This window comes from Squalius cephalus (assembly GCF_949319135.1).
Source record: "Squalius cephalus genome assembly, chromosome: 4".
NCBI lineage: Eukaryota > Metazoa > Chordata > Actinopteri > Cypriniformes > Leuciscidae > Squalius > Squalius cephalus.
Window position 1 is genome coordinate 11,500,065 of NC_137125.1, and position 24,702 is coordinate 11,524,766.

The 24,702-nt window shown below is 42.0% G+C and overlaps 1 protein-coding gene across 1 annotated transcript; it reads right to left on the reverse strand.

Moving 5' to 3' along the window:
• Nucleotides 1-4,260: 4,260 nt before the first annotated feature.
• Nucleotides 4,261-23,974, reverse strand: LOC307157253 (tripartite motif-containing protein 16-like). The gene is made up of 6 exons (XM_079869120.1): nucleotides 23,331-23,974; nucleotides 10,372-10,467; nucleotides 10,052-10,285; nucleotides 9,213-9,366; nucleotides 9,014-9,061; nucleotides 4,261-5,158 (listed from the first exon to the last, which is right to left on the reverse strand). Exons 1-6 carry the CDS (start codon nucleotides 23,901-23,903, stop codon nucleotides 4,566-4,568), a joined length of 1,698 nt encoding a protein of 565 aa, XP_079725246.1. The 5' UTR covers nucleotides 23,904-23,974; the 3' UTR covers nucleotides 4,261-4,565.
• Between the last annotated feature and the right edge of the window lie 728 nt (nucleotides 23,975-24,702).

Below are 24,702 nucleotides of genomic sequence, written 5' to 3' on the forward strand. Positions count from 1 at the left end.
TTTGACTAGTGGTGGGCAGATCGAGGCTTCGTGAAGCAATGAAACAGTTGAACCAAATGTGCCATTTTGTTTCGAGGCTTCGAATCAATCCGACACCTGTCTCAACGGTGATACCTAGTGGTCACTTGCAGGTGTTGATCTGAAACAACCTTGAAGAGCCATTAAAAAAATGTGTTGTTTTTTTATTATTATATTTTTCTAATATGTGAAGCTTGGCTCCTCACTGTGCATAATGTTATTTTGGTCCTGCAAAAAGAATATTAATAAAAGAAATCAAGCCACAATGTCTCACTCAAAAATATGAATTTCTCTGCTGTGGAAGGACTTAGCCTACTTCTTTTTTTACAGATAATTTCTCCAGCCTTTGAAAAAATCCTCTCACAAGGGACACTTGTTGCTGGCATGCAAAGATATTTTTTAGCTAGGACATACAAATGAGGAAAGATTACTGCTCTCTCTTTCCAGTAAGTTAGTGGATCATGAGTTCTGGGCAAATACACATCGTTGATGTATTTTTTCACTTCCACTGTGGCATCAGCTGTAGCATTGTGTGTCTCATATGTAGACATATAAAATGTATATTCACACAATATTATATTATATTCACATTGAAGCTATTTTTAACATGATTGGCAGTTGTGATTGGGACATTATAGGTTGTAGGGCACAGGTGTCAAACTTAGGCCCCGTTTACACGTACATGGTTATTTTGAAAAACGGAGACATTTCCCTTCGTTTGTGCCCTTCGTTTACACGCAAACGGAGGATTCGCCAATGAAACCGATTCTTTCTAAAAACTCCGACCAGAGTGGAGATTTTGAAAATCTTCGTTTGCATGTAAACTGAGAAAAACTGAGTTTTAGGCAGCGACGTCACAGAATGTGACTATTTTCGGGATTCTGATTGGCTAAGGTGGGCTTGGGCTTCTCGTTACACTGCCACCTACAGGTTTGGCATGCTCTTGACAGCATATACACAGGTTTGTCTGCACAATGTTATTTTTGAAAACGAAGAGGGGTGAAATGTCCGTTTATGAAAATAGCCATCCACGTGTAAGCGTAGCCTTAGTTCCTGGAGGGCCACTGTCCTACAGAGTTTTGTTCCAACCCTCCTGCAACACACACACACCTGCAGTTTTCAAATAAGCCTGAAGAACTTTATTAGCTGATCAGGTGTGTTTAATTAGGGTTGAAGCTAAAATCTGCAGGGCTGTGGCCCTCCAGGAACTGAGTTTGACACCCCTGTTGTAGGGCATAGGGCTATGGACTTTCTAAACAGTGTCCCAAAAGTTTGTAATTATATTTCAATTATAATTATATTTCAAACAATGCGTGCTTAGATGGCCCAGCAGTGTCAGTAGCAGGCCTAGGTACAGGGGGAATGCCATCCTCTGCACCCTGCAAAATGGCAGGATGAGTGCTCCTCATAATGGCGCATCATGGATGATGTATTGTTGCCAATCACAATACACACATCTCACTTTATTTGGGGTTTCCAAACGGAGATGCTCACACACCACAGATGTACGGCATCTCTTCTGGGGAGCCTCCATTTTATCTATCTATCCAAATCTATCTATCTATCTATATGAATATATGTATCTAGATATGTATCTATAATCTATCTATCTAGATATGTATCTATATGTACCTAGATATGTATCTAGATATAATCTATCTATATATGTATCTATCTATTAATCAAGCTGTCTATATATATTTATATCTATGTATCTATTATTTCACTATATGTATACTCTGTCTGTCTCTAGCCTATCAGTCAATGTGTTGTGTAAATTTAAATGTAAGCCTAAATTGCCTATAACTAATCAAATCGCACTGTCACTATATCATCAAAAATCCGCTATCTCAAAATCAAACTCTTCTCACAAAAACCCACGAGGTCAATATGCGTTGATTTCACTTTTATACAGATGTGCGATTGTGTGGTCTGTTCCCGACCGTGCCAATCAAACGCTGATTCGGCGGACCACACCTGATGAAACACTTCGAGGCTTCGTTTGGCCATAGTCACGTGACATGGGTGTTTTGAATCACGCTTCGGATCAGTGTTTCGAAACATCTGCGCTTCGGGATCTCGCAAAGCTTCGAAACGACTGTTTCGCGTCAGCCATCACTATGTTTGACTGACTTTGGGTTTCTGCCTTGGTGGATGATCTATTTTGGATTTCTGCTGGATATTCATCATCACTGCCCATTGTAGTCCCTGTGCTACCGAGGATTTCCTTCTGCACCCTCAACACTCCTCTTTCTGTATCTGTTCACTTATCTTCTATTAAAGGAACACTCCGACTTTTTGGGACTTTAGCTTATTCACCGTATCCCCCAGAGTTAGATAAGTCCATACATACCTTATTCATTTCTGTGCGTTCTGTAAGTGTTATTTGACACACCCACCGCTAGCCTAGCTTAGCACAAAGACTGGATGTAAATGGATAAGGTAGCATACTAATCCCAATAAGTGACAAAATAATGCAAACATTTACATTTAGCGCCACTCATTTGTTATTGAGCGATACAGTGTGTTCATGACAACACAATAAAAACAATAAAGGGGATACACAGAGCCCCTATTCACGTTATAGTGTCACTACTAAGGTTACATTACATTAGCATGGCACTGTTACAGTATGGCTAATGTTAGTCATCTCAAAACATAACGGAACACTTACCGCATCAACAGGTGATCCAATTTGTCCTGTCTTTATTATCGATGGGATGGCTGTATCCTTTAGCACTCATTTCATGGTCCGTGTGGCAACTTGCATTTTTTCAAAATAGTCGTCTATAGTAAAATGTTCAGAGCAAACGAAATACTTCTTGATGCTGTTTACAGGTGTGTTTGGATCTATACCCAGAACAAGTAGCCATCGATTCATCAGGTCAGCGTTTTTGGTTGGAATTCTATGAAACATCATGGTATTACCTGGTCTCCCCTGTTTATTGTCGCAGCTCTTTACAATACAGCGAACACCCATGATTGTAAACTATAAATTTACTATCTAGTAATTGCTGACTCTATTACTCCAACTCTGAGCGAACTCTCTGCTCCTCACCACAGGGCGTCTCGTGTGCTGCGCTAATCACTCCGCCCAAGTAGCTGTGCTCCTACGCCTAGTGAGAATATAGTTCCCAGTATTTATACGATTAAAAATGGTCTCTGTCTCATATAGCCTTGTTATTTGTACACGCTGTGACTATACAGATCACAACATGTAAATAGGAAAATGTTTGCATTATTTTGTCACTTATTGGGATTAGTATGCTACCATTATCCATTTACATCCAGTCCTTGTGCTAAGCTAGGCTAGCGGTGGGTGCGTCAAATAACACTTACAGAACGCACAGAAATGAAAAAGGTATGTATGGACTTATCTAACTCTGGGGGATACTGTGAATAAGCTAAAGTCCCAAAAAGTCGGAGTGTTCCTTTAAATGTATTTTGTACACTTGCAAGTTAATCATGTTTTGTATCCTGACACCTATTATTGTAACTTTTGAATCAAATAATCATTTATATAGTGCTTTCCATATGTACTACTGTACACCCAAAGCACTTTACAGTCATGCTTTTAGTTTCGATACTTTCTTTTTGCAGTTTCTAAATCCACACTAAATAAGCTCCAATATGTACAATATTTGTCCATAAGGATCTTAACTGGGTTCAGGATATGCAATCATATTACTCCAGTTTTGGAATCCTTGCATTGGCTATCTATCCAGGTTCCGGGTTTATTTTAAGATTATGATGCTCACATATAAAGCATTGAATGGCCTGGTACCACATTATTTAACAGAACTGTTACACCCCTATACTCATAATCACAGGGCTTTCTCTTCCTATGCTTCTACCTCTTGAACTTAGGGAAGTCCAGACCTATGACTTTTTTTTTCTTTTTCTTTTTTTTTTTACTTTGCATTTGCTTGTTGATGTTTATTTATTTTGTTTTTGTTTGTTTTGATGATGTGTATTTAGTTATTTATAAATTGTTTTGCTTATTTTATTCAATTCTCTCTCTTAACTTTTGGATAATTACTTTTTTGTAATTAATTACTTAACTCCATTAATGAGAGTGGAATATTTAATCTAAATGAAAATAAAGCGTATTATTATGAAAGTAAACCGGATTAGATTAGAATAATTGTGCTTATACTTTTACTGTTAAAGGGTTTACAGTATGATTTTCGGTCTATATGTTTTAAATGTATTAAATTAGTAACTTGACATTTAGCAATTTTACATGGCAATTTTTTTTTTATTGAATAACTCATTTTTAATGAATCCTTTGTGATAATTTCAGTTGAAACGTACACACAGATACACACTGTCACTCATCATGACTCACAAACACATACTGATCTTACGGTCTGTTTGAGTATTCATTACACACATTTATTCTTACATGTTATTTCACTGACAGAAGTTCAGCTGTGTTATTAATGTAATGAAAAGAGAGTAAGAGACTCTATAACATCTCACTGTTACTGATTTATCATGCAGCTCAAAGCATTATGGGTAGAATCTCTACAGTCTGTTCTGATTCATTAACACAGTTTCACTGATGGTGTATTATAAAGAGATAACAATCCAGGATAAACAGTAAACCCAGGATAGAGTGGTTGAGTGAATGTGGTCTGGACTGTGTGTATGAGGCTCATTGTGTCAGAGACGCTGTAGAAGGACAGAGTTCCTGCACTGTGATCCACATACACTCCTATTCTCCTGTGATCCACACACACTTCTGTCATACTGTGATACATACACACTCCTGTTCCACAGCTGATGGGCTTTCCAGGGAGTTTAGTCTTTATCTTATTGTGTTTGAATGAGTAACTGGAGGAAGAGCATAACAAACTCCAGGACTGATCATTATATCCAAACCGACACTCATTACTCCATCCCTTCCTGCTGATGCTCTTATATGACACTGATATACACACACATCTCCCACTCCACTCAATCTCCCAGTAACCACGTCCACACACACTCTCTCTACACAACACCTGAGGCACATCAAATCTGTCTGGATGATCAGGATACGGCTGGACTGTGCCAGTGTTATTAATCTCTCTGTTCTCCTCAGACAGACGGAGGTGTTTATTCACTGTGTTCGGATCCAGAGTGAACTGATGGGAATCTGATGGAGAGAAAACACATCAGAATCAGGAATTATGAATCCGGTTCACGTCACGTTCACATCCCCCTGTTTAAACACCTGCATCTCCTCTGTGTCGCCAGCTTTTTGCTCACTCTGCTGTTTGCTCGATTGCTGCTGCTTGTTGCTCTGTTTTATGATTATCACCGTTATTAGAGTCCTTGTATTCTGTGTGTTAGATATAGATACAGTACACTTCGAAAAAGAAACATTTTGGAGTGGAGTTTTGACTATATGTGACCCTGGGCCACAAAACCAGTCACAAGGGTAAATTATTTGAAATTGCTGAATAAATAAGCTTTCCATTGTCCTAGGATAGGACAATATTTTGGTGGAGATACAACTATTTGAAAATCTGCAATCTGAAGGTGCAAAAAAATCTCAACATTGAGAAAATGGCCTATAAAGTCCATTAATCGCGCATTAATGGATCCCATTTTGCTGCATCCACTCACATAAATATATTTTTTTATATGTTTACGGTAGGAAAATTACAAAATATCTTCATGGAACATGAAGCAATGGTCTTGGACAATGGAAGATGTTTTTTTGACACCGAAGCAAGATGGCGGTCATTAGCCGCGTCCCGCCAGAGGAGGCCAGGGAAGGACCAGCGTTCCACGGTGGCGTGCTCTGGCAGGGGTCTGGTGACAGAGGGGGATGAATGTGGCGAGGCTTGTGAGCGGCGCACACTGTCATCCGGGGCCTCTGGGGGCTCAGAAATTGGTGTGTCAATTCTTTCTTTAACCACATTAGGGTGCTGCCCGCCCGTGGGCAAGGGAGTGGAGAACAAAAGATTCTCCCCGGCCCTCCACCGGGGGAAGGAGTGGCCCTGCTACCACCTCCTGGAAAGAACTGAGTGCCATCTCTGGGCAGCCCGTCTCAGAAGCACCGCTTAGCCTGCCATTTAGTGGGGCGCGGGGCTGCGGTGCCTTCCTGCGGCTTCATCCACGACGCGGCCTGGATGAAGGCTGCTGTTGGGGCCGTGCGGGAGCCACGGGAGGGCTCGGCGGCGAGCAGCCTGAGGACTCTGTACTGACGGCTGGGTGGAGGCAACAGCGGGCCGTCAGGTCAGAATATGTTTTATTGCCTCAGTCTGCTTCTGGGCGGTCGAAAACTGTTGGGCAAAGTCCTCGACCGCGCCGCCTAGGGCTGGGCGATGTGGCCTAAAAAAAAAATCCCCGTTTTTTTCACAAAAAATTCGATTTACGATTTAAATCGATTTATTTTTCTTCCCTTACTTAAAATCAATCTGCAGATGACAAAGAAATTGTTCAAAACAAGTTTTAACTTTATTTTGTTTTGATTTTCCCTTCTGGGATTTGATTTGGATTTCCCCCCTGGGGTTAAAGTGCAATCAGAAACAACAAGCCAAAAAGACATGATGGCAGGCCCTGCCTTTGTAAACCGTGAAAATGTAACATAACATAACGTAACATAACATGAAATGGGTGGATTGGGATTGTGGCGGAACGTAAAAAAAAAAAAAGTACATCACAATAAAGTGTATTGTGATTGTCAAAGCATTTGGTAACTAAACTGAATTTTATTAAGTTTAGTGACAACACAATGTTTACATGGTACAATGACTGGTATGCTACTGTTTTTATTATTGCTTTCACAATTTTAATTAAATTCTTGTGATTTGATTCTGATTTTGATTTAATATCGATTCCTTTGGATAAATACTAGTAGATACACGTTAATTTAAAGCCCTGTCAGATAGTATTATTATTAAAGGTTAAAAATAACCTCAAATTAAACATAATGCGTTTTTTTATAACAGCATTATAATATTTTAATGATATAGGTAAAAATATAATAAATATGTAATATAGTTATCATATTTGGCGAAATACTCCTCTCTACAGCAATCATTTTAAAAGTCCAACTAATGTGCTATGGTCATTAAATGGCTTTCCAGAGGTAAATGTAGGCTAATGTTACGTGACACATTTTTCTCCAGCTGTTATTATAGACCTCTTTCCGCAGTTGAAAAACACTGATCGATCGATTTTATTTCATTTCGGTAATTTGAACTGTAACGTTATCTTTCAAATTACCTACCTTTGCTTACCTACCAAACTCTGTCAGCGATCTGTCAAGCGCCCAAACAGTGTTTATTGTTTGAATTTCGTAATTAAATCGACAGAATCTGAGAGCTGAGAATTTGTTTCATTGCAATAGTAACCTTCTCGGTCTTGTCTGTCGGGGTCAGTGTCCTCTTTGCTTCGCGATTTTTCTCTGCGTGAGAAAATGGATGTGTGGCGTGAGAGCGTGTAAAAAGTGACGATTGCGTGAGTCTCACGGTGAATTCGTGAGAGTTGGCAGCCCTGTGGATTCAGTTTGTAAGGCTGTAGGTTGTTTTTTGGCGGGTGTGCTTGTGCTGCCGCGGTCTAGTTCATTTGCCATGTTGTTTGTATATCTCTATGGCAAACGCGCGGGGGGAGGGATGAGCCCGTTCGGAGCTACGGGAGCCCAGAGGGGAGCGTCGGCAATTGTTAAAGAGAAAACCGATTTTCATTCAAACAAATCGACGTAAGCTACACATTCGAATTAATCGATAAAATCGATTTATCGCCCAGCCCTAGCGCCGCCGAAGAGGCCAGCCTGGGATAGGGGCATCCCACTCGGCATCCCTCATATCAGCCAGGTTGAGCCACAGGTGTCTTTCCTGGACCACGTTAGTGGACATCACCTGACCCAGGGAGTGTGCGGCCACTTTCGTCGCCCGGTGAGCGAGCTCATCAAAGAGCCCTGGGTCAGTCCTCCCCTCGTGCATGTCCCTGAGCATCTGGGCCTGGTATACCTGCAGAGTGGCCATGGCATGCAAGGAGGCGGCTGCCTGCTCCAAGGCTCTAAAGGATTTTACCACCAGAGTAGACAAAAACCTACAGGCTTTGGAGGAGTGCTTTGGGTCACCACGGGAGGAAGCGCTCTGCAAACACAGTTGTATCGCGACAGAACGCTCCACCTGGGGAACCCCAGTGTACCCTTTGGCAACCGCCTAGTCGAGAGGAGGAAAGGCCAAGGGTGCCTTCCAGGCCTTGTGACCTCCTTATGCACGTCCGGGAAGAAAGGCATTGGGGTTGGACGCCGACGGGGATTGGCGCACCCAAAAACCAATCGTCCAGCCGCGAGCGCTCAGGACAGGGTGGAGGGTTCCACTCTCCGGGAAAGCATGACTGTCAGCTCGTAACTCGTAGTGACTACGAAAGGGAACTTTAATTACATAGATTATCACAAACTGCAGCCAATCAGCAAGCAAGAAGCATTCACATTCATACTTTCCAACGGAGAACAAGAACAAGAAAAAAACATATTGAAGTGTTAAATTGTGTCTGAATGCTAAACGCAGAAGTTGTTTTCACTGGAAGTTGTTTTCACTGGAAGTTTGTCAGCTGCGCTACAAAAAAGCTGAAAGAAACAGTAAACAGTCTTTGTTATGGAAATGATCTATTCTGGCCACATTGGTGTAAACTGGCAGGTTGCACACTGTCTACACTGGATGCCAAATCACAGACATTAAAAGCACACAGAACCCATTATAATCAGTGATTCTGTCTACACTGAACGTGCTATATTCTATTTCGCTACTGACTAATGCATTTGTAATATTCATGTTGTGTAGAATGTTGTTAGAATGTTGCAGACCATTTTTTGTTGTTGTTAGAACACCCCCTTTTGAAAACATTGCTCCCCCCGATGTTCTCCGTTGGGAAATGCAAAAATACATGATCAACTCTAAATCTCTTCTGTCATGTTTTCTTTAGCCTTCTACAGGAAGAACATGAACACACTCAGTGAGATTTTCTGCTTGTTTTCTTAGTGACTTACATTGTAGGAAGTCGTTCCTGGTCCTGGGAACAATGTTGGTGAAAGTGACTGTGGAAATCAACAGACATGAAGAGTGTGATTACCATGTCAAGAGAAAATTATCCCTGCATCCATTCCGTAAGACATTTCTAATATGATCTTCTACATGATATGAGATGATGGAGGATCATTTCTGAGAGCAGAATCTCCAGGACTTTACCTCTGTCAGAGATCTTCTTCTTTTTGCAGAAATCCTCCAGTTTGTCTTTCAGCTGACGGACAGATTCTCTCACGCCATCAAAAGAGGAAAGAGAACTGAAGGGATTGTCATTGACGTCTGCAGATTGAGGAGGAGCTGAGAGAGACTGGAAACTCTACAGAAAACAGAAATCAGAGCTCATCACCTCCACACTTCATAAATAACCTGCACTTCTGTCAGATTTGTGCGGCTCTTGTTGATATTTAGTAACTCTCAAACCAGCTCTTTTACAGCATCAGCTTCATTCTTCTCATATTCATTATATCATGTTAGAGCTAAGTTAAGCTAAGAGCTAAAACTCTTGGATGATCAAACAACTGTCAATAACATAAATGTAACAGATCAAGTCCATCAATGGAGTCACATGGCAGATGTGAGTAGATTTGATTAGGAAAAGCAGTTCAAAGGCACTTTCACAGCATCAACTTCCTGTTTGAGGAATTCACTGCCAAATTCATTGATGAATTCATTTGATCACCAGCAAATATTTATGAAAATTATTATAAAGGATTATCTGATTTTGGTAAACATTACCCACAATATGTAGTATAAGTAAAAAAATGTCAAAAGAAAGTAAAGAGATGATGGGAAATCTAGCTGGGTGAAGCTGGCACCATCAAGTTCATGTATTTCACATTGTTGTTTCCTAAGAGATTGAGATTGAGTCTGACTGATGATATAATAACCAAACACACAGATCAACACTTCAGTCGAACGGCTCATTCTGCTTTCATGAAATGTTTCTCTATGAGTCTCTTGCTCAAGTCCACTATGACCCTGTTCTTCTAGATCTCTGTTACCTGCAGGAAATGGATGTGATCCTGTGTTTGTGAAAGCTGCTCCAGCTCAGTGTCTCTCCTCCTCAGATCATTGATCTCCTGCTCCAGACGCTTCAGTCGTCCTTCAGCTTGACTCACTGCAGTCTTTTCCTGATCTCTGATCCGCTGTGTCGCCTCAGAGCGGCTTCTCTTAATGGAGTGGATGAGCTCAGTGAAGATCTTCTCACTGTCCTTCACTGCTGTCTGTGCAGAGCGCTGTTACACACACATCACAATCACACAGTGAACTTCAGTGAGTCCTGACTGAGACTTCTCAAACTTCTCTTCTTCTCCAGACTCACCTTATGAGACGCCACAGCCTCTCTCAGCTGCTGAAGATCTTTCTCTCTCTGCTGGATCCTCTGCTGGAACAACCTCTGTGTCTCCTTCAGCTGGTGCTAAAGGACAAACCAATGACAGGAGAAACATCACATTAATCATCAGGTAAACAGATATGAATCCAATATCGGTGAAGTGGTAAGACTGAGGGGTTAAAGATCTTACATGGTAAGTGAAAAAAGTGGAAAAAAGTGGAAAAAAGTGAAGTGAGGTGACATGTGAAGGCCAAGTTTGGTAACCCATACTTTGAATTTGTCCTCTGCATTTAACCCATCCAAGCTAGTGCATACACATTAGGAGCAGTGAGTAGTGAACACAGTAGCAGTGGCCAGCCATTCTCTGTGGAAGTGATTGGGGCCTCAATCATTTCCTGCCGGTACTGAAATCAAACCCCCAAACTTCAGGTTATCGTCTGACTCTCTAAACATTAGTCCCCGACTGCCTCCCTAAGGTTATTATAAAGTTATTATAGCTTCAATCATAAGTGCCAGCATTACTTCATCAGTGCCTAGTTTTAATACGACAGTTCACCCAGATGTAACGACTAAGACAATCAGGCAAATACCTATTTGTTCCATTTAACAAATAAGCTTTAAAGCCCAGTCTTAGGAATGAAATATCCCACCAAAAAAGGCAAGAGAGCAGAAAAGGCCTCAGTCACCAGGGCGACCATCAGACAAGATGGTTTTATTGCTGTTAAAAATGTGGTCAAGACAGAGGCCATAGGAAAGACCTACAGCCCTTAAAACAGACTTTCCTGCATTCAGTTATAGACAAACTGATCTATAAATGAACATTGTGTCTGATAATTGTATGTCTTGTATACTGTCTCTTGCATTTATATTTATTTTATGCATGCTTTATAAGAGAACTACTAGTTTTAGTATAACTCCACCTATATCGTGTCTCCTATCTAATTACTCCTCATTTAATGACTCACACTTTAGTGTACATCACCTCATCATATAATGCAGTGTGTGTTTGTTATATCTATCTGAGTATAAATGGACACAAACGGCAAGGCCTATGTTCTAACCACACTTGAGACTGAGTCATAAATCCTCCCAACAGAAGAATTTCCCACTTAAATATTACACCTTTCTTATTGGTCGAGCCAACCCTGAGAGGTGGGACCTTTCTCAGGCTTTAAATTGTCGCTACACAAGCCCTTCCCTGTCTTGGCCTTCTCGGTACGTTCGCGTAGCTGTCCTGCATGGCCTCACCATGCCCCAGGGCAGCAGGCCTTGACCCACAACCAGCCATGTGCTCATTCAGGAGAGAGAGGACCCTCTCAACCACAAAAGAATCAAGGACAACATCAGGAGTTTGGCACAATTTCTTCATTCAATGCAGAAGTAGTTCATCGCAAATCCAACCATCAACTCTTCCAACTTCCTCCCTTCTCCTGGTTGCTCTGTGTGTCCTCTCCGGCCCAGGGCTGGCAGGCCACAATCTGCACTCCAGCCAAACAAACCATGCAAGTTCCATTTCCTGCTTCCGGTTTCATTCTGTCACTTACCATTTTACCCAGGTACATTGATGATTGTATGTTGTGTGTTTAGATTAGTTATGTTTGTGAATTAGTTAATAAAACTTGTGCACTATACGTATTTGGTTCTGATTCTCTGCTTGCAACAAAGTTTATTTTACGGTTTAGATTTTGATTACAGGCTCTTAGTCAGACTTTACAGGAAGAAAGACGTTTCCCTCTCCCAGAAATGAACATTTCTCAGAATTTATAAACAATTAACACTGAGTGTTCACGGGACAAACAGGTTGATTGATTGTAATATTAATTTTACTACATTAAATTAATTCTATTAACTGGTCCAAATATTCATAATTAATTATTACAAGTTATGATTGATTATTAAAATTTATTTTGAGCTAACTTGCTACACAGAAATGTAAATTCTTTCATTGTGTACTCCTCATGTCTTTCCAAACTGATTTTCTCTTGCAGAAAACAAAAGAAGATATTGTGAAGACATTCAGGCAGGGATGATCTGAAAACAGACGTGAAGTCATACACTTTCTGCTTCCCATAGTGATGCTGTGTTTGCATACTTTATCACAGCTGAAGTGAAATAGCACTTTGAGCACTTCTTGCGTTGTTTTTGCCTCTTCACGATGACTCGCTTAATTTAGTCCTAATTTGTAAGTCGCTTTGGACAAAAGCGTCTGCTAAATGTAAATGTAAATAAATACAATATTTGTCAATGTAACAAGGTTTGATGTTATGGGAAGAAGAAGGCAGGAACCGACGAACGTTTTACAAACTTCAATTCTAAAACAAACACAAAACGAAAGTAAAAGATGGCTGCCGCACACACATTATAAAACATAAACAAAACACAACGTAAAATCCAGGCCTGTTCCTCTCTCGTCCTTCCTCCTTTTATGCTTCCAAAGCTCCGAGATACGAGACCGGTGAGCTCATCATCAGTCATGCCACCAGCCTCGCGCCCTTCTCTCACCACGGCAAACGTCGGAGACTCCTCCGCTCCCTCACCACTTTTATTTTGATAAACATGACACAATATAACATTACGATTACATGAAAAGAGCTTTTACTGTTATAAAAAACAGATATGTGAGCATTAGTGGAACTGAAGGTGTGAGAATAATGTCATTGTGGAACAGCTGTGTCGTCATCAGAGCTCGTGCAGTCGCTCTGGAGAAGCTGTGCAAAATGAATCAACCAGCTGCTCTTGAATCAACTTTGATGCCGTCGCACCTGTCTCAAGTCGGACAAAATTTCTAACCAGCATGCACTGCTTCAAGTCAGTCGGCGATTGGTCTGCGCAGCACTACATGGAGTCAAACAAGCCTATTCTTATCGCTTTAAAACTTAAATTATTTATTTTATGCTACTTTAATGTCCTTTTTTAAGATTGAAACTTTTGGACCCTATTGACTTTAAATATATGGACAGATGAGACAGTCCTTAAAATACCTTCTTCCTCAGAAAAAAATAAGTCATACCAGTTCTCTTACGAGAGTACTCTTGTGTTGCGCAAGCTAGCTTACGCTACGGGAAAATCCCTTTTCTCGAGAATACTGAAGCCATAAAATTATACTTTTTTTTTTGCATTAATTTAAAATGTATTGCTGCACAAGCAGACCTAGGTGAGACGGCTCGCGCGCCTATTGGTTGCTCTGCAGCAACTGCTGCAACCTATCGAGGGACTGCTCGTGATGTAAACACCTATGAGGGCGCGGGAGCCCGTGCACATCACGTCCTGCCAGAATGGGCGTGGCTATGCCTATATAAGCTGAGTCCAGATAGGTTGTTCTTTGATTTTTCATCTCTTCAGCTAAGTGTTCACTTCAAATCGCTGTTCTCTGGAGAAGCCTGCGCCGTCGACAAGCCTTTTCAGCGGGACGAGCCATCTGCCTTGCAGACAGAAGCCGGCCTTCTTCTCGCCGCTTCAGCCGCCATTCCTGCTGCGCTATCCGGTGCCTATATCCTTTCTCTCTATTGCATTGCAAATTGTGTGTGCTCGCCCCGCGACACACGCCATCCTAAAAGAGCAGAGGCGTTGTTTCAAATGCCTCTCTTTTCCAAGTGCGGCTCGTGCTGAGCCCCCCTCAGTGACGGGGACCACCACATCCTGTGCGTTTCCTGCCTGGGAAGGAACCACTCGGACCACACGCTTTCCAAAGGCGGCTGCCCGGAATGCGAGGCTTCGAATGTCGAACCTTCGGGCTCGTCTAGCCTCCTTTGACGTGGACCCCGCCCCTCCGCTTCTCTCTTTTGGGCCGTGCCGTAAAAAGCGCCGTTCACAGAGAACGCCGGAGGTCATCCCTGTGAGCGCTTGCATGCCGGTTAACTCCCCGTGTGCATCGCTCTCTGAGTCCCCCACTTCGATCACGGCCGGCCAGCCCCCCGCCGTGCATCTCGAGTCTGACGGGGACAATGCAGAAGAGGACAGCTGCTCTCTTCTCGCTTCGGAGAGCGAAGGGTGGTCGGGCTCCAATCCGGACCCCGCCCCTTCCCTGCAAGAGTCGAGCGGTGTGCGGTCTAGCTTCGACGCAGAGCTTATCCACCTTCTCTCCAAGGCCGTCGAGGACCTTGGCCTTGATTGGTCTCTGCCCAAGGAACCCGCCCCCAACAGGCTGGAAGGCTGTTTCCTGCCCGGGCGATGCTCGACGCCTCAAACGAGGCCCGCTCCCTTCCTGCCGGAACTCCACGAGGAGCTTGCTAAAAGCTAGAAGCCAAAAGCTCCTTGTGTGGTCTCAGCACAATCTGCGCTCGCTAAGAACAGCGCACGTGCCAGGCTGTCAGAATGTGGGTCCGGACATGCTGTCCAGAGACAATGTTCCTCCAGGGGAATGGTCCCTGCACTCTCAGGTAGTCCAGTTACTATGGGACACTGTTACGGGAACACACGGGAAAACAGGTAGATCCAAAAGCAGTATAATAGTTGATTATAAAAGGGCAATCCAACTCGTAGTCATCCAGGCAGGGTTCAAAATCCATGTTATCAATCCAAATAAACACAATAAACAAAACGAGAAACAGACTAGAAACACAGACCTCGGAAGTGTGGTGACAATATAACACGACTCCGTGACAAACACTGACCAGACGGTATATATACACAGAAACTAACAATCAAGTCAAGTCAAGTCAAGTTTATTTATATAGCGCTTTTCACAATACAGATTGTATCAAAGCAGCTTCACAGTATTAAATTCAAATAATACAACAATGTTTGTTTCTAGTGGAAAACATCCACGTTTGGTAATGCTGATCAATAGTATTGTTGATTGATTAATTAAATTAAATATCCCCAAATATCCCCAACTGAGCAAGCCAAAGGCAACAATGTGATAGGGAACAGCTGAGTGCAATCACGAGTGATGAGAACAGACAAAGGATTATGGGAAATGCAGTTCCAGAGTGAATGGTGACAGTATGGGGAAGAGACCTCTAGTGGATACCCGGGGAAACACAAACCAGGTGACAGACACCTTCGGCAGAGTGGAAATCGATCTCTTTGCGTCGTCAGAGAACGTGCACTGCCCAACATTTTTCACGAAAGAGAGGGACGCGCTGGCCCATATATGACCCAGCCGCCCGCTTTATGCATTTCCCCCGATCGCACTGTTACCACAGGTGATGAAGCGAATCAGGGAGAACGAATGCTCTGTGCTCCTTGTGGCGCCGCTCTGGAGGAACCAGGTTGATGTAGCTAGTGAGCACGACCCCATGGCCGATTCCGGTGAGGAGGGATCGCCTCTCCCAGGCCAGGGGCGCGATTTGGCACCCGCACCCTGACTTATGGGCCTTGCACGTATGGGCCATCAACGCTGATCTCCCAGCGGGAGTGCTAAACACAATCACACAGGCTAGAGCGCCCTCTACTAGAAGGCTCTACGCTTCAAAGTGGTCAGTGTTTTCCGGCTGGTTTAATCAAAAATGATTCACACTTTCACAAAATCCAAACATTCAGTTTAAGAGTAAAAAAATTACAACATTATTTATAGTAAGTTTATTTGATCCACAGCTTATTTAGAGTTTTGACCTCGACAACCCAACTGCATTTACCGCAAACAGTCTAAACTAAAAGATTTTTTGGTACTTGTTCTACACAAAGTCTTTGTCTGAAGCTGGTTTTGCCGTCGAATCGGGACCGAAACTTTGCCGCAAAACTTAACTTAGAACCGAGACTAACAACGGAAAAGAAAGGAAAACTTAGAAAAGAAAGAGAGTTGAGACGAGATGTAGTTAGATGGCTTGAATGAAGCTGCTGAACCCGTTCTTCTGATCTTGATTTGGGTTCCTTGTCTCCTCGCGTCTACATGGTTACTTTTTCTTGAGAGCTTTGTTCTCGGGTCTTAAGATTTTAAACTCAAAAGTTTGTCCCACCTCCTGAAGAGATTTGACCAATTAGACACTGGCTTTATTTAGGAGGTGGCGTTCTCTTCACTTCTTACCATAAATCATTGCTTATCTGGGATCTTCTTACTAGCAGAGAGAATAGAGGCCACAGTTTAGACATTATTACTATTATAAGAATCCGAAACATTTTACACAGATTTCAATCAAGCCATCTTTTGAATTAAGAACATACGATCGTACTGACAGGAAACACGACACACTTTCATTCAAACATCTAATAGTTATAACAAATCATGACTTATATATGGGATCTAAGTATATTAGACACTCACATAAATGGCAAACACAATATAGAATTATGTAGTTGCATGATGTTTGATTATAAGTCCATCGAGAATTGTTCTGGGATGATTTTATGTATTGTTAGGTAAAATCTCAGTTCTCTGTGGTTTGAAGTGATTTCAAAACTCTGGGTCATTCAGAGGTCCTTAAGGAGACTGGGGCAGGGCCGGAGTGGGGCCACTTTTCAGCCCGGGAGTTTCAGGCCCAAGACCGGCCCACTTTTTCCATGGTGGAATTCCAAATTAGCACTTTTTCCAAATTGGATAAATGAAGCAACAGTTCAGCTCTTACTATTGTGTAGTTTGTATTAAAGGGATACTCCACTTTCAATGAAAATTCTGCCATCATATACTCACCCTCATGTTGTTTCAAACCTGTATGAATTTCTTTCTTCTGCTGAACAGAAAGGAAGATATTTAGAAGAATGTCAGTAACCAGACAGTTTCTAGTCTCATTGACTTCCATAGTAGGAAAAAAATATACTATGGAAGTCAATGAGACTAGAAACTGTCTGGTTACTGATATTCTTCTAAATATCTTCCTTTCTGTTCAGCAGAAGAAAGAAATTCATATAGCTTTGAAACAACATGAGGGTGAGTATATGATGACAGAATTTTCATTTTAAAGTGGAGTATCCCTTTAACCCCCTGAGGTCGGCGGTATCGTTGTGTATACTCACAATAAAAACAAAGTGTTGTGCTTTTTGCCAAATAAAGAAAAATAAACACGAAGCGAGTTCTGCCTTCTCTCTGCCAGTGTAGTCCATTCTGAAACGCGTCCGAAAATGAACAATAACTCAGCGAATACTCAGTCAAACAGGCATACAGACACACAGGCATGAAGCTTGAATTCTCTTCTTTTAAATGAAGTAATTTATATAAAAAACAAATATTCTCATCTTGTGAAATCTGTATTAAAAGAGAGCGATTCCAGTCGAGCTCATTACAGCTAATTCAAATGTAATGTGACCCGCCCACGGAGAGCGCGCGCTATTCAAACGCAAATGGCTGAGGCAATCCTCTGTGAACGCCCCCATATCAGCTCGAGAAAACACATTCAGATAATTACTTGTTTACACCGTCTCGCAGCGCTGTGAGGAATAATAATAATGGAAATGTACCTCAGAAGTGCGGGTATATCGAGGAGCGAGCTGAGGAATGCAGTAAGTTTTTTTTCCTTCTCACGTGAATCGGGTTTCTGTTTATGAATGAATGAACGGCAGAGATGCGCGCTGTTTACCACAGCTCGCAAAAAGACAGTTTAAATTTAAATTGCGTGTGTGAATGAATGATGATGTTTTAGCAAACTGTATTGCTATACTAAGATGAGTAAAAATCGACTGAAATATGTTGAAATAAAATGTAGGCTATTTGTATAAGTTTTATACAATTTGCAAGCACAATTTGTGGAAAAATAAAAAAAAATTGCGATGCTTCCAACTGTGAACCCATTTGGTAATGTATATATATATATATATATATATATATATATATATGTATATATATATATATATATGTATATATGTGTGTGTGTGTGTATGCATGCATATATTTATATATATATATATATATATATATGTGTGTGTGTATGTATGTATGTATGTGTGTATGTATATATATATATATATATATATATATGTGTGTGTGTGTATGAAGAGTTCAGATGCAAAAGCCTCTAAATGACATCTGAAATTTTCTTCTAGAATGATCATTTTTATCAAGCTCGTATATTTAAGTTAGCTATAGGTGACACACCTGAATGAATGTCTCATTAAGTATGCAGGGGCATCAGGTGTGAACCACAAAATATGCATGATCGTTTACGCCCCATCCGCATATTGCCTTTCAAAACTAAAATCAATGTATCGTTTTATGTGAATGATTAGGCAGGATGATTTTCACATCATTTTGAAGAAAAAACTCTAGGCGACGACATCCATTAGTCAAAAGTCTTATTGCCACATATTTAGTATGTGTTTTGTGGCCTTATTTCAGAAACTTTCATTTTTAGTTTTTTCAATAACCATGCATAAACATTATTCTCTCAAAAATGAAAACATGTACATACATGTGGCTCACATATTATGGTAGCCCTGTTTGTGCTAAATAGAGTGTACATTTTTTTTGCCATTGATATGTTTATAAGCAACTGAAAAAAGCACAAATGTCAGGGCATGTCAGAACATCTCAAGGACCCCAAAAACACCCCAGACCTCAGAGGGTTAATACCATGGGTCAACAAATAATGTAAAGGTTAAATAATAATTCACTTAGACTTTAGAATCAATTGCAACTTTATTTCACACAATTCTGACTTTATATCTTGCAATTCTGACTTTATAACACGCAATTGTGACTTTATTTCACGCAATTGCGACTTTAATTCACGCAATTGTGACTTTATAACACGCAATTGCGACTTTATTTCAAGCAATTCTGATTTATATCTCGCAATTCTGAGAAATAAAGTCATGTAAAGAGATGTAAGCTCGCAATGTGAGATAAAAAGTCGCAATTATCTTTTAAAATGTTTTATTTTGTGGCGGAAACAAGCTTCCATACCTCCTGGCCTCTTCCTCCAATCGATCCTCCCTGACGCGTACCGTTACGGTAGGGCCGGCCCGGCTATCGGTAGGCGCCGGTGGTGCCGCGGTAGCCTACTCCTGAGAAAACGTTTTGGAAAAGACGGGCTATGGACCCAACAAACTCTATAGGAAGGGAGGGGAGAACTCCCTCACATGGTACAACCCATTCAGAGGCTGCGCGTTGCGGCTGCGGTGTCAGAATGTGGAACGTGTGTAGCCTAATGTAACTAATGTGACAAATGTGAAAAAAAAAAAAAAATCCTCGACCGGCCCAAAAGTGAAGCGGCCCACCGGGAATTCTCCCGATTCTCCCGATTACCCACCCCGGGCCTGGACTGGGGTCTGTTTTGTGTCTGTGTGGAGTCCAGCAGCTTCCCTGCTGTTATCTTGATCGAGCGCCGAGCTTTTGCCATCTCTGAACCAATCAGTCTTTGGAAACAATCTAACATTGACACGTTCTTCCTTTAGTTCTCTTTGAAGCTTGCATGGCCATAAATTTCTTAGCTGGGGGTTTTGTTGGTTAGCGGAGACTGGCTGGCTGGAGCCTGATTTTATGGCTCTGGGGTTGGTGATTTGGGGTCTGGCATGTTGAGTTCTGTGTGGAATTATGTTTGAACAAATCACCTGGAAGATTCATTTGTATTTGCTTTGCACTCAATCCTACACTAGAGTTTAATAAATGGAACCTTATTGTAAAGTTTTACCGATTTGTTTTACACCGATTCAGTGTTGGACAGATCAGTTGTTTTAACCATTCATTAAATGGAATCGGTTCAAAGGAGTAATTAATTCGCGAATCGGACGTGTCATTAGCGGACTTGTTCGCGTTGTGTGATTATCCCGGCAGTCAGTACTGGACATCGCACAAGATTTGTCAACACAGAAAACGTTTCATCATTGGATAGGTTTTGTTTTGTTTATTGAAAGTGTTTTTATGTCAGCTGAATGGGCGGGACGCTTTTCAGATAAGATAAAGCAACCTAAAAAAGTTTTTATTTATATTTTTTTTTTTTGCACAATTCACACCCAGCGGTAATTCAGGAAAACAATATCTGAATGTTCCATGTGAAACTTCGGTCTTCCGATCTTTTACCATCGTGATTTTGATTAATATGCGCGAGGGAGCGAGAGAGCAAGGCAGTTTGAAGACGCGCATTCGCGACCGGGCCCCTCTCTCTCTCTCTCTCTTTGCTCGTTCTTTCAGTAAAATGCTCCCCTATCGCAAGCGCAGTAATCATCTTCACTCACCGATCAAATAAGGCGTTGGCGAGACAAAAATTTGTTTGTGAGAGAGACGCGTGAGTGACAGAGAGACAGAGGGAGAGCAAGGAAAGAAAATGCAGCTGAACGAATATGCTGCGTGTTTTAAATAGCATAAAAAAAATTTTTTAGAACGAAACGCAATATGTGGTGGCCGGTGTTGATTCTGTGGCGCACCGCCACGAATTAGTCTATGTGTGGGAAACACTGGCGTGGCCAGCCACTGGGAAGGAACGATCTCATCATTCGATTCCTGAGAGGAGCTAGAAGATTAAATCCTTCCCGGCCCCCTCTGGTTCCGGTCTGGGACCTCTCCACGGTCCTGGACGCTATGAAGGGCGGCCCCTTCGAACCACTACAGTCCATGGATTTGCAGTATCTTTCATTTAAGACCGCTTTCCTCATGGCTCTCGCCTCAGTCAAATGAGTGGGTGACCTGCATGCGCTCTCTGTGAGTGCTACGTGCATCGAGTTTGGGCCTAACGACTCTAAAGTCATTCTCAAACCGAGACACGGCTAAACTTTCCACTCTGTTCAGAGCACAAGTCATTTCACTGTCAGCCCTCCCAAGATCTGATAGTGAGGACGATGTGAACCTTCTCTGCCCGGTCAGGGCGCTGAGAATATATGTTGAACGGTCTGCTGCTTTCAGGCAGTCAGAGCAGCTCTTTGTTTCTTTTGGTGGCCGCACTAAAGGACTAGCCACGTCGAAACAGAGCCTCTCCAGGTGGATAGTTGACGCTATCGCTCTGGCTTATAAGTCTAAGGGCCTTTGCTGTCCCCTGGGCATCAGGGCCCATTCCACAAGAGGCATGGCCTTTTCATGGGCATGGTCCAGTGGAGTTTCACTCCAGGACATTTGTATGGCGGCAGACTGGGCCTCTCCGTCTACATTTATAAGGTTTTATAACCTGGAAGTTCCTGCCTTGCAGGCTAAGCTGTTGTCAGTCTAAGTGTAATATCCACTGCTCCGCCCGACTCAGCGCTGCGCAGACTGTGTATTATAAGCGTGCTGCCAGCACGGGTCTAAGACCAACAGATCAGGCTGATTGAGGTCCCTCCTGACTGTAATCCTACACTCACATCTGTCCTTCGGGCTCAGATGTCCCACTGACTAAAAAAAAAAAAAAAGAGTTCTTAAACCATTCTTCTATGCAGTTCAGGCTGACTGATGTCGATCCTGACTGTTATACTGTGCTAAGCACCCATTCCTTATTCAGGGATGGTTATATTATATTCTCAGGCCCACGTCCCGTTGGCCTGGATTTTACCCACTATTATGTGTACCCCGGGCACTTGCCCTTGGGAATGTATGTGTGGACATTACTAAGCACGCACAGCGTTTTACATTGGGTTCCCGTAGCATAAGCTAGCTTACGCAACACGAGAGTACTCTCGTAAGAGAACGCTCTCGGTTACTAACGTAACCTCGGTTCTCTCTAGATGAGGGAACGAGTGTTGTGTAACCCTGCCGTGCTTGTGCTACGTTCTGGTTTCGCTTCATTGATGAAAAATCAAAGAACAACCTATCTGTGTCAGCTTATATAGGCATAGCCACGCCCATTCTGGCGGGACGTGACATGCACGTGTTTTTTTTTTTTTACTACTGAACTACTGGTTTAAAAGGGAACTGTCATCCGCCCCGCGCTCCTCTCCCCTTTCCCCTTCTCAAACAGCTTCTGTGCACGGCATCTTCTCAGCAAGCAAATTTGCCAATTCCCCACACAGTGAAATGATAGATAATAGAAAACTGTTTTGTGGCGCAGAATTTTTTTTTTTTTTACTGCTCATGCCGGAGGTGCCACCCCCCCAAAAATGCCGCCCCGGGAGATTGCCAGGTTCGCCCATGCCAGAAAACGCTACTGATTCCTCCACCTCCGCATCGCCATTGATGTTTTCTTTATTTTAAAGGTGCAATGTGTGATATTTCTGAGGATCTAATGGCAGAAATGCAATATAAGATCCATAACTATGTTTTCAGTGGTGTATAAAGACCTTACTTAATGAACCGTTATGTTTGTATTAACTTAGAATGAGTCATTTATATCTACATAACAGCGGCCACCCCCTTCTATGAAGGTCGACATTTCGTGACGTCATGTTTCTACCGTAGCCGACTGCGAACAAACAACGCTACAGAGCGCGTTTCATCACTAACCTGAATGAGAAGCAGCAGAAAAAGACGCAGCAGAATACTCAGGTTGTTCCTGACTCTGCAAACGTGGAGAAAAACATGCTGTCTGAACGACGCCTCGGACATCGTAACGGTAGCTATTTCCCCTTACCTAGCTGCTTTGATGCTGTTATCCATAGCTCGTATCTTATACTAACTAGCATGGAAACAGGCTATGGTAAAGTCAGTGAATAAAAGACTTACACAATGATGAACAAGTAAAAATAACAATCGCAATAACATGTGGTTTTACTGAATAATTAAGTAAATATAATTTAATATAAAATATAATATAAAGAAACCTCATTGCTTGACTTGCTACTCTCTGCTGACTCAGATGACGACATCTTCCGATCCTACGTCGGCCACCATAGCTTCTCATTCGAGTTTGAAATTTGAGGGATGTGAAGTGAGTGAATGACAGTGTGCAAATCGCAAGTCTCACCACTAGATGCCGCTAAAAATCACACACTGCACCTTTAAGGTACGTTACATTTCAGACACAAACGTTAAGCAGTAGACCAATCACAACAGATTGGACCGGCTGACCAATCAGACAGACAGCGATTTTCAGAAGGCAGGTTTTTAAGAATTTGAAACAGTGTTCAAACAGAGGGTAAAAACAAACATTAAATGCTGTAAATGTATTCTAGTAGACCCCGTAAACAACATTATGAACCTGTAAATAAGCATAATGGGATTCTTTAATTCATACCTGTTTCTCTGTTCTCTGTGCTGCAGCTGATACAGTGTCGTGGTTTTTATGTTCATCCATCATACACAGTAAACATATACACTTCTGATCAGTGCGGCAGAAAACCTCGAGGATCTTGTCGTGTTTCTGGCAAATCATCTCCTGCAGTCGTCCAGTGGCATCTGTCAGATTGTGTCTCTTTCTTTTAAAGAAACTCTCATGTTGTTCAAGGTGATTCTGACAGTAAGAGTTCAGACACCCCAGACAGGACTTGACGGCTTTGCGTTTTCTTCCATTACAGACGTCACACTGCACATCTCCAGCTCCAGCGTAACAGTCAGCAGGAAGCTTAGTCGTCTTCAGTTTCTCCACCACTTCAGCCAGCATGGTGTTTTTAGCTAAAGCAGGTCTTGGACTGAAGGTCTGCCTGCACTGAGGACAGCTGTAGACTCTCTTCTGATCCTCCTGATCCCAGCAGTCTGTAATACAGATCTTACAGTAACTGTGTCCACAGGGAATGGCCACTGGATCCTTCAGGAGATCCAGACACACTGAACACAGGAACTCATCTTGAGAAAACCTGGCTTCTGCCATTTTACTGCATAAATACAAAGATACAAACACACAACAGCTCAACTACACTTCAGTTTCTCTTTCCCTGAACTGAAACTGTTTCTTGTTTCCTGGTTCTGTGTTTGAGTGCCGTATGCAAAACAGATGTGCCTGTAAAGCAGTGTGACGAGGCATGATGTTAATATCGGTCCTGTACAAGAAATGATGGCTCAGTCACAATAGCACTTCAGTGCAATGGTTTTTATTGACAGTCTTTGTGATCCAGTAGTCCCAAAAGTCTGCAATAAATATTAACAAAGTGAGGGAAAAAAACATGTGTATATATATATATATATATATATATATATATATATATATATTAGCGCATGGCGGAAAAAAATTCCTTCCACACAGAAAGAAAACACTTTTTAAACCACTCTCAGAAACATCACGTTTTACTCACTCCTACTCAACCCAGCCTGACTTTGTGATGGGTTGATCATGAACGATTCATTAATTTTGAACGAATCTTTAATGACTCGGGAACATTGAGTTGTCTCAGAGAGTGATTCATTAATTTTGTGTTGACCGCACATGCGCAACATCCCATAGGTTCACCTTCGACGCCTTCGGGTCTGAGTCTTTCATTCTTTTGTCACGTGAAATGACATCTGAATTAGATACAGAAATGAATTAATAATTCCTTACCTTCCTTACAAACAAATGCATTAAATACATTTGCATGATGCATTACAAATTTCTTACAAATTATACATTTGTGAATTTCTGTCATGATGGTTCTTTTCCATAACTTGTGAGGACGAGAAGACTCGAGAGGTGA

Excerpts from the sequence above, each read along its gene's own strand:
- LOC307157253 (XM_079869120.1), bottom strand. The coding sequence starts at position 23,903 with ATGGCAGAAGCCAGGTTTTCTCAAGATGAGTTCCTGTGTTCAGTGTGT. Across the intron at positions 10,468-23,330 it reads CACAGAGAACAGAGAAACAG|CACCAGCTGAAGGAGACACA; the intron begins GTATGAATTAAA and ends TTTGTCCTTTAG. Across the intron at positions 5,159-9,013 it reads CAGGAACGACTTCCTACAAT|ATTCCCATCAGTTCACTCTG; the intron begins GTAAGTCACTAA and ends TCTCTCCATCAG.